The 8,934-nt window shown below is 40.5% G+C and overlaps 1 protein-coding gene across 3 annotated transcripts; it reads left to right on the top strand.

Annotated features, from left to right (window-relative positions):
• The first annotated feature begins 3,789 nt into the window (after positions 1–3,789).
• Positions 3,790–8,712, top strand: SR45 (arginine/serine-rich 45). Of its 3 annotated transcripts, none has more exons than XR_015689723.1 (14): positions 3,790–4,106; positions 4,563–4,634; positions 4,734–4,825; positions 5,976–6,022; positions 6,128–6,208; positions 6,291–6,459; positions 6,643–6,814; positions 6,921–6,986; positions 7,112–7,228; positions 7,313–7,379; positions 7,505–7,554; positions 7,631–7,714; positions 7,807–7,902; positions 8,065–8,712. XR_015689723.1 is itself a non-coding variant. In XM_087672994.1 (13 exons), exons 1-12 carry the CDS (start codon positions 3,922–3,924, stop codon positions 7,701–7,703), a joined length of 1,191 nt encoding a protein of 396 aa, XP_087529120.1. In that variant the 5' UTR covers positions 3,790–3,921; the 3' UTR covers positions 7,704–7,714; positions 7,807–8,712. The 3 variants fall into 3 exon arrangements, 1 of the variants encoding a protein (XP_087529120.1); XR_015689724.1 differs by having other exon boundaries at positions 7,807–7,885; XM_087672994.1 differs by having other exon boundaries at positions 7,807–8,712.
• The last annotated feature ends 222 nt before the right edge of the window (positions 8,713–8,934 follow it).

The following is an 8,934-nucleotide window of genomic DNA, read 5'->3' on the forward strand; positions in this document are numbered from 1 at the left end:
AAAACTTCTATAGGATGTGGTTTGCTTGGGGTGGTCAATGGTCTAGTGTATGAGCTGATACTTTGTTAACCTCTAAGGTTAGAAGCTTGAATCAAATGTATATTGTATAGCAGTAGGTTTCTCTGCTAAACATTATTGCAAACTACTAGTTCAAACTTGCTAGAATTTCTTATTAGTGCACATACTTTTCTTTCAATCCCTAAATCTTGAAATTGCTAGTTTGGATACTCTACTAATAGTGTTGGGGTAAAAGCCAATGGCAAATGGGCAAAGGCCATGTGGACACCCTTTGTATTAGTACACATTGGATAGTCATAAATAAGTGAAGATAATGAAAAATAAATACCCACCAAAAACTTATTATGTGCTTATTCTCTCTCTCTCTCTCTCTCTCTTCGTTACATTGACTATGTATCCTACCATCGCTTCCTCTTAACTAGTATCAGAGTGAAATCGATGAAAGCTCATTGTTGGAGCAAGGAGCATGAGGAGTCAAGCTTTGTCGTGAGGTCCAATCTAGCTTTAGTACCACATCCAACATCCAACATGCTTATTATTTGAATTTGAAAGATGTACAAAAATTTCACTACCAAGCTCTCCATGTATTATGTCTTATTTGTGCACATACTATATTTGAATGCTTATATGGTTAAAATGCATGTTGTCATTATGAGTGCTCGGCGTGGAAGTTCAAAAGTAGATCGTTCTAGTGACACAAGAGATATTGATGTAGATTCACTGTTGGACATTAGGAAAATGCTTGATTATCAATTAAGAAGTACACATGAATGAGGCTACAAACAATTTGTTTGTAGAGATATGGCTCTTGTAGGAGATGAGACGCAATTGGTTTTTAAAAGCATTGATGAAGTAACTCGGTTAGCATCTCAATGAAACAATTGATTTTTTAAAGCTTTGATAAAGTGACCTAGCTAACATATCTATTTACTGTGAAAACTCATGGTAATAACAAGTTGCTAAAAAGGCAATATTCTCTATACCAAAGAGAATAGCACTAATATATTTTGCATGGAAATAAGAGAGTGTTTGTGAATATCACCTTGATATAAAGATAGTATGTTTGCTTTTGCTTTGAAAAATTGGACCTTTTTAATAAAAGGAATATTCTAGTAGTAATAATATGAGAATTCGTTCTCTTTATGCTTCTTATTTGATAAGGAGACATTTAGGGTATATTGTTGATTGGGAATTAAAAAAGAATGTTTGAGGTTATTGTTGATCAATTGGATATAAGCTACATAGGTCTATATTTGGCATACATTTAAGAATCATAGCACTTGAGGAAGGTACTTTCTCCATTTGAGCACATATGACCACTCCAAATATACGAACCTTCACATGACTTTAAGTCATAATATGTCATGAGGCATAAAAATGGCACAATGGAAGTACATACAATATATATCAATAAGGAATCTTTGTATTCATGATATAAAAATATATAATTGTAAGGGATATCTCAAGACTACACCTGCATGATGCCGCATGAGTGAGGGTTCATCACTGGGCATAGGGAATTGCATATAGAAACACATTCCAAGCAAAGCTTCAGGGACTACTACTCCCTATATAGATGCATTTGTAGGCAATAGTATGGTACACCTACAAAGCCCTTATGAGGGGGACACATGCTATCATGGCAAGGTACAACATATCCCCTCCCCCTCCCATAACTATTTCTCTACAATGCATGGCCATTAGTGCACTAAATTGGAACATCTCCAATTCCATCGTGTGATGCTCTTCCATTGTTCAAGATATACAATCGACCAAACTTTGCCTTGCTTCTTCCCTTGTCAGCTCTCTCTCTCTCTCTCTCTCTCTCTCTCTCTCTCTCTCTCTCTCTCTCTCTCTCTCTCTGTGTGTGTGCATGTGTATGTGCATATGTGTAAATATATAATCACAAAATTTATTCATCAATAACATTTCATATATTAGATGACATTGATAATCTCTCTTTCTTTTGCATGTATTTCATGTTTATGCTTTGAATCAATCATTTAGCAAGGATTTTGTCACTTATCTACTATGCATAGTGCTTATCTATTTTTGTTCTCTTGTTTTTCATGCATTCTTTTTATCTGTGTGGTGTGTGTCTTGTTATCATCTCAATGGAACCTCAATCCGTGTGATATGTTTGTCTGATTTGTAGAGACTATTCTCCACTATTGAAATTTGACCTTATTATTAAGACCGGCCTTTCCAAATTTATGGCTCTTTCATTGCCACTAATTCCAGACGATCCTCCTCTCTGTGATGAGTTCTTATTCTCTTATAGTAAGTGAGTTGGCTCTCTCTGAGTTACCACTATTACGATGACACCCATAGGCTTGGGGAAAGCTTTATCTCTTCCTTACCATTGAAAGGTTTTTCTAGTAGCACGTCAGCTTAGCTAAGCAGGACATTATTAAGGTATCGTAGAAAAAAACTCATACCATCCTATATCCTAAGAAAGTTCTTACCACCTTAGGTGTCTTGGTAGCAATGATCTATTATGGAAACTATTGTGTCAAATTCTTTAGGACAAGTTTATGCCTGTCAAGACTCCATCCAATTACCTATCTAAGGAGTTGTTAGATGCCTCCAGAATGGTGCTTAAAGGAGTGGTCATTGACTAGAGTTCATACCTTTGTACAAAAATGGATCAATATTTTATCAAGATCAGTAGGGGTAGTGTGACTAATGTCACCTATGGGTTGTACTTGTATGCTTTTCTAGCATACTCTACCCTTGCCAAGGAAATTCCACCACCTTCTGGAAACCTTTCAGTGGTTTCTCCTCCTCTACAGAAGATCTTAAATCCATTCTTGAAATAATGATTCTCCTCGTCCTCTGGTGATCAAAAGAAAGCACTTAAAGCATGTGGCTGAAACTGTTCTCGATTCAATTCCTCCAATGTTAGTCCCTACTACATCAAGAAGTGCTCATATTAGTTCTTTCTCTACACTGCCTGGTAGCAAGAGATTCCATTCCTTTCTTGTGTAAGGATATTCAAAGCTCCATTGAGATATCGGTGATTGCATGTATTCAACTGTTATATTCATCTTTTTTATGAGGAGATGCAATAGTCCAAGGAGGAGTTATGCAAGGTCACTATAGAGCTTGCCTCTACTATTTGTTCAAACAAATGGAGCAACATACTAATTTGTTAGAAGCCCAAAAAGTGAATACATCCTCTTCGCAAACCCAATTAATGGAAGTACAAATTCAGGTAGCTATTATCATTGAGAAAATAGATTGTCTTTCTAATGAAAGCCAAGAGTTCAAAGCCTTAATTATTGCACAAACAATAGAGTTAGAGTCGGTAAACTCTGCAATTGATGGTCAGAATACCCATATCAAATCACGGAGTTGAAAGAACAATTGGCTCAGTCATGCTCTATTCCACCAAGTCCTAGTGTATCTCATGGATAGAATTGAACTTTTGTGGAGTTGCTTTGAGCAATTTATGGAATATATATTACCAGATCACTCATTTTTTGTACATTATGAACAATGAGAGCTAAAGTGGGCGGCGAAGACTCCTTGACCAAAAGTGGGTGGGGAATTCACTTGTTTAGTAGGTAAACAATAGGTCATGTCCTCTCCAGTGTGTAAAGAAGTGTGGATGCCCAACCCTTAAGTAAGAGTTTTGATTGGTTACAAAGTGGGCGTCCTTATTTGGCGTGTAACCGGCCTAAGAAAAGTGACGTCCTATGTCCGCCCGTTGTTATTTTCACCAGACACAATTGTCAATCGCTAAGGCGTCGAACCGCGTGATGGACGCATACTTGCGTAGCAGGGCAAAGAAAATGAGCAGGACCAAGGCATTGATTTGTTAAGCCTAATTGTGAACCGTTCGTTTCTAGTTTCTACACCCGAGTAGGGTTGCGCGCAGAGAGAGAGAGAGAGAGAGAGGTTATGGCGAAGCCAGCAGCTCGTTCTCCGTCGCGCTCACCCTCGGGTTCCTCTTCGTACTCGGGATCATCGTCTTCGGCTTCTGGTTCGCGCTCTCGTTCCCGCTCACTCTCGTCGTCTTCTGCGTCTTCCTCCGACTCCGCCAGCGACAGCTCCAGAAGCCGCAGTCCCGTCCCGAGAAAGAAAAGGTCTTAGTCTGTTTGACGACTCTGATTTTTCTCACGGCGTTGCACTTTGATAGGGACTGACGAAGCTTCTCAAGCAGAGAAACCGGCATCATACTATGCTGTGCGGTCTGTCGTTTATTTCAAGAGCCTTTATGGCTAATCTTGTAGCCATCAGAACATCATTATTTAGCTTCACTTCGACCGTTAAGTTTAACAGGTTTACCAGGGTCAGATATGCAAGCAGTGCCATAGTTCTACCGTCAGAAGTCTTTACGACTAATATATTTCAAGAAGTCTTTATGGCTAATATTCTAGCCATCTGAACATTGTCATTTTAGCTTTTCTTTGAACTTTGAGTCTTGTAGGTTGACCAGGGTCAGATATGCAAGCAGTGCCATTAGTTCTGCAACATGTGAAGAACTGCCGTGTCTGTCTGATTTTGATTGCCTACTGATTTTTCTAAGTTTTGAAATGCAGTACTCCTGCAGCAATTCCCAAGAAAGAGCGGTCACCTCCACCTCCCCCGCCAAAACGAGCCTCTCCAGCCAGGTTTGCACTTTGTTTTGCATGTCTAACAGCTCACCAATCTGGGTAGAAGTTACTGGTTTGGTTCAAGATGCTGGTATTGAAGCTGTGTGAGTATCTCAGGAGGGCTTCATCACCTGCTACAGAACCACAGGGATTAGTGGTGTCCAATCTAACACGGAATGTCAATGATGCACACCTAAAGGAGATCTTTAGTAAGTTTCACTGCAGCTCTGTTTGTTCTCAAGGCTAAGTGCAGTTTTTGTAAGGGAGAATCATCATCATCCACTTTATCCAAGGATAAGACCATGTCTGCACCATTTCACAGGATGTTATTCAAAATGAATGTGTGGGCCATGCAATATCTTAAGGCTAGGGTTGGGCACTACAGTAATTTATTCAAATTGAGGAGCATGTCTTAATGATGCAGGGGCCATGCAAAAGCTTGATGCCAACTTGTATATTAGCCTCTGTACAACCAAACTCAACAATATATGCCATGCTTCACCAGGGCTGCAATGCCCTTTTTGATGCCACTGATTAGAATTGATGGTATTTTTAAGGTAATAGAATTGTAAATCGACCATTGCTTCGGTGTGTGTGGGGAAGAGGGCGCTTTATTGGGCTAACAACGTATGGCAAGTTGTGACGGGTCTTGAAGCAGGGCTGACATGACCAAAGCTGTAACCTTTACATCATCTCTGTAAAGCTAGTTTGGAAATCTAAAGAGGCTCTTGCAGATTTTAGATCATCCTGTGCTCCTACATATGCAATAGTTTGATGCCAACTTGTATATATGCTGGCCTCTGTACAACCAAATTCAACAATACATGATATGCTTCACCAAAGCTGTGATGTCCTTTTATACGCCACTGATTAGAATTGATGGTATTTGTAAGGGTATAATTGTTAATTGACCACTGCTTCAGTGTGTGTGGGGAGTATGCTGCTTTATTGGGCTAATAATGTATGGCAAGCCGTGATGGGTCTCGAAGCAGGGTTGATGTGACCAAAAGCTCTTTACATCATCTCTGTAAAGCTAGTTTGGAAATTTAAAGAGGCTCTAGCAGATTTTAGATCAACGTGTACTCCAACATATGTTAGGAGGGGTCTAAAGTAGCTTTGCTTTTCTGTTCCTGCTATCAATTAAGTTAGTGTTCTAAATTTCAGTGTGCTTTAGCTTGTCAGTTATCTGTTGTTTATGCGAGCTTTTTCTTTGTCTTTATTGGATTTTATGGATTACTTAGCCCTTGCTAGATCTTACTGAATGTTTTGAAAGGTTTCTTTGGCCTGCTTGTTGGAATGTGCTTTGGAAGGCTTTGCAGTGCTGTTTGATTCTCAATCAAGATTTTTATACATGACCAGGTAATTATGGTGAGATTCTGAGGGTAGAGCTTGTAATGGATCGACAGGTAAGTATTTTTAGCTATACACTGATGTGGATGCTACCAGCCACCTTTAGTTCTGATCTCTACTGAAATGAGTGAGTAGACACATATGCATCTTTTTGGTTGCAGGTTCAGCTTCCAAGAGGTTATGGCTATGTTTATTTCAAGAGGCAGGCAGATGCTGACAAGGCCATGCTTTATATGGATAAGGTAATGGAGTGGTTTATTGTGGTATTGCAGCCTGGAATTGAAGGACTTCATGTTTATTTCTCATGTTCTTATGATCCTGTAGGGACAAATTGATGGCAATGTTATTCAAGTTAAGCTTACTCTGCCGCCCAGGCAGAAGGCTACTTCTCCACCACCTAAACCTGCTCCTGTGCCATCCAAAAGAGATGTAGTGGTGCGGCCAAACATGCATATTGATACTGAGAAGGATGCAGGGCCTCGTCATCGCGATTGTAAGCTTTATGCCAACAAGTTAATTGCCTTGCTTGTAGATTCAGCTGGCCAGTCTTTTATTCACAAGACTGGACATGCTACCTGGCTCTTGCTGATGTGATGCTTCATCTTGTGTATGATCCTTTACTTTGTTAATGCAAGTGTGGTGGCTTGTCCTCATAGCTGTCATATTTATGTTCCAGCACCACGTCGTAAATCTCTGTCACCCCCAATACGGAGAAGATCATTATCGGCAGATCGACGCCGTGGCTCTTCTCCACGTCGTCGGGCTCCAGATGTCCGCCATGCACCTGTGAGTCCTCTTAGAAGGAGATCTCCTTCCCCTTTGCGCAGAAGGCGGCGTTCACCTTTAAGGTACAAACTTGGAGCTGAAGAAAATTGTTCATGCATACCTTGTTCAGTCTCTCTGTTCTCCAATTAGTTTCTCTTTCATCTGAGAGAGCAGTAAAACTGTATGTAGGTCCCCTCGGAGAGTCAGAGGAAGCCCTGTTGGGCGGCAAAGGTCACCCATATCTCACCGTCGCAGGTAATGCTTGCCAATTTGTCAAGCAACTTAAACCACCCATGTATAGGTTTCCTCAGCTGTGAGGTGATTGTTTTAATTGTTCAATATGGATAACTTAATGTGTGCTAACAGTTAGTATGTAGCAGGTCCCCAATTCCAGTAAGACGTGGTCGCTCTCCTCCACGCAGGTCACCTCTGCGTAGACGGTCAAGGACACCATTGCGAAGAGCTATCCGGTCCAGATCTCGCTCACCTCCAAGGAGGTTTGTGCTGATGCAAAGTTACTTCTTGTACGCCTTTTGGTAAAAGGCATTTGTATCTCTTAGTGATCTTTTATGTTGTTGTAGAGCTAGATCTCCTCCTAGACGGAGAGGCCGTTCCAGTTCTTACTCTTCACCATCACCAGCCAAAAAGGTATACTTGTATTGTTGTATAGGTCAGGTGGTTAACTTTTGTTCTTACAGTCACATGGAAGCTGCTTGGTAACTGCAAGAAGTGGTTCTTCTTCTCATGGTTTCTTTTTTTTTTTTTGGCTTCAGAGGTCCCCTCGTGCTGCCAGAAAAGTATCAAAGAGCAGAAGTCCACGGAGGTGAGTCTTTTGATAAACTGAACTCTTCAGCCGTGTTATCTTCTTATATGTTTGAATCTGAGCTGTTGTATTACAGGCCAGCCAGGGAGAGTAGTAGTCCCAGTGGTAGGAGCAGTAGCTCTGGATCCCCTTTGAAAAGCAGCCACTAAGCCAAACTTAGGTAATAAAATATGATTGTGTAGCTACTGCTTAAAAATTTCATGCTGAGTGCCTAGTACTGAACAGTTGTCTCTTGTTGGTAAATGATTGCAGGGATCGCATTTTGTAACAGCACAGAAGCAGGCGTGTTTGTGCACTCCTAGCCTCTGTTGTGCTGCTTTGTATGGCACAGGTCTTAGCTGCCTTGGTGTATGCTTTTCCTTCTCTATGCACGAGTGTGTTTTTGTTTGTGTGGTCTCTAGGTTTATTGTGTATCGTAGTGTGCTAGCTAGAAGCTTTTGTGGTGATTTAGATTAGTCTATAAACAGGTTTCTTCTTCACTCTAGATTGGTCTGCTTGTTTTGTCTCCAGAACAGCTGCATGGCTGTCTGCATTTGCTCAGGCGTGTCAGAGGCAGCAATCGTGTTGTCGTTCCATTGCTTTAAAGCTGTGGGTGGAGTTGGCTGTGACATGAACTATCCTTTTTGTCATCCCTACCCTGAATGGGAAAATTACCGAGCTTTTTGATGAGCAGCTGGAGAACTTTCAATTTCCTGGCGGTTTCGCTTACCCAGGGTGAGTTAGTGGTGAAGCTCTTTGATCAGTGAGCCTTGTCAAGGTATTATGTAAGGTCTGCGCATTCTCCTGGCAGAGCTTCGATGAACCTTAATTCTTCTTGGAGTCAAATCCCACAAACCTCTTCGGCAAGCAAAACATGCAGGCCCTGCTCCAGCAAGACACTATGAATTGAAAGAATGAACTCAGTAAATGCTCAAAATTCAGCAACAATAGGATTTGGCATTAATTACATTCAAAAGCTTTTGTCAAGCTTATCTGAAAGGCTTAAAATTTGATGCAGTAAAGTTCGTCTTACTCAGACTTTGTCAGAGTTTTTGATTGTTCCTATTGTCAATATAGAAGAGCTGTCCACATGGTTAAATGCGCCACTCCTTGACTGATTGCTATACTGTTGAATAAACTTCATACTAATTTGATGTCTTTATGACTTCACCTGCTCACCTGGGTGTCAATAATTAAATAGCTTTTGTAGCAAGTCATTAATTGTTCCAAGGCATTTAGATTTATCTATTTCAGAGGACCAGAATGACTTTTAATTGTTCATATTGTATAGAAGAGTTGTCTATATGTAAATGTGCTCTCTCCTTGTCATTGTCTTTCCTTGTTTATCAATGACTGCTTGTCATTAAGTTGAATGAGCTTCATATTAGTTATTATTTCAAT

This window comes from Lygodium microphyllum, chromosome 30 (assembly GCF_053477565.2).
Source record: "Lygodium microphyllum isolate KBCC chromosome 30, Lygodium_microphyllum_v1.1.10, whole genome shotgun sequence".
NCBI lineage: Eukaryota > Viridiplantae > Streptophyta > Polypodiopsida > Schizaeales > Lygodiaceae > Lygodium > Lygodium microphyllum.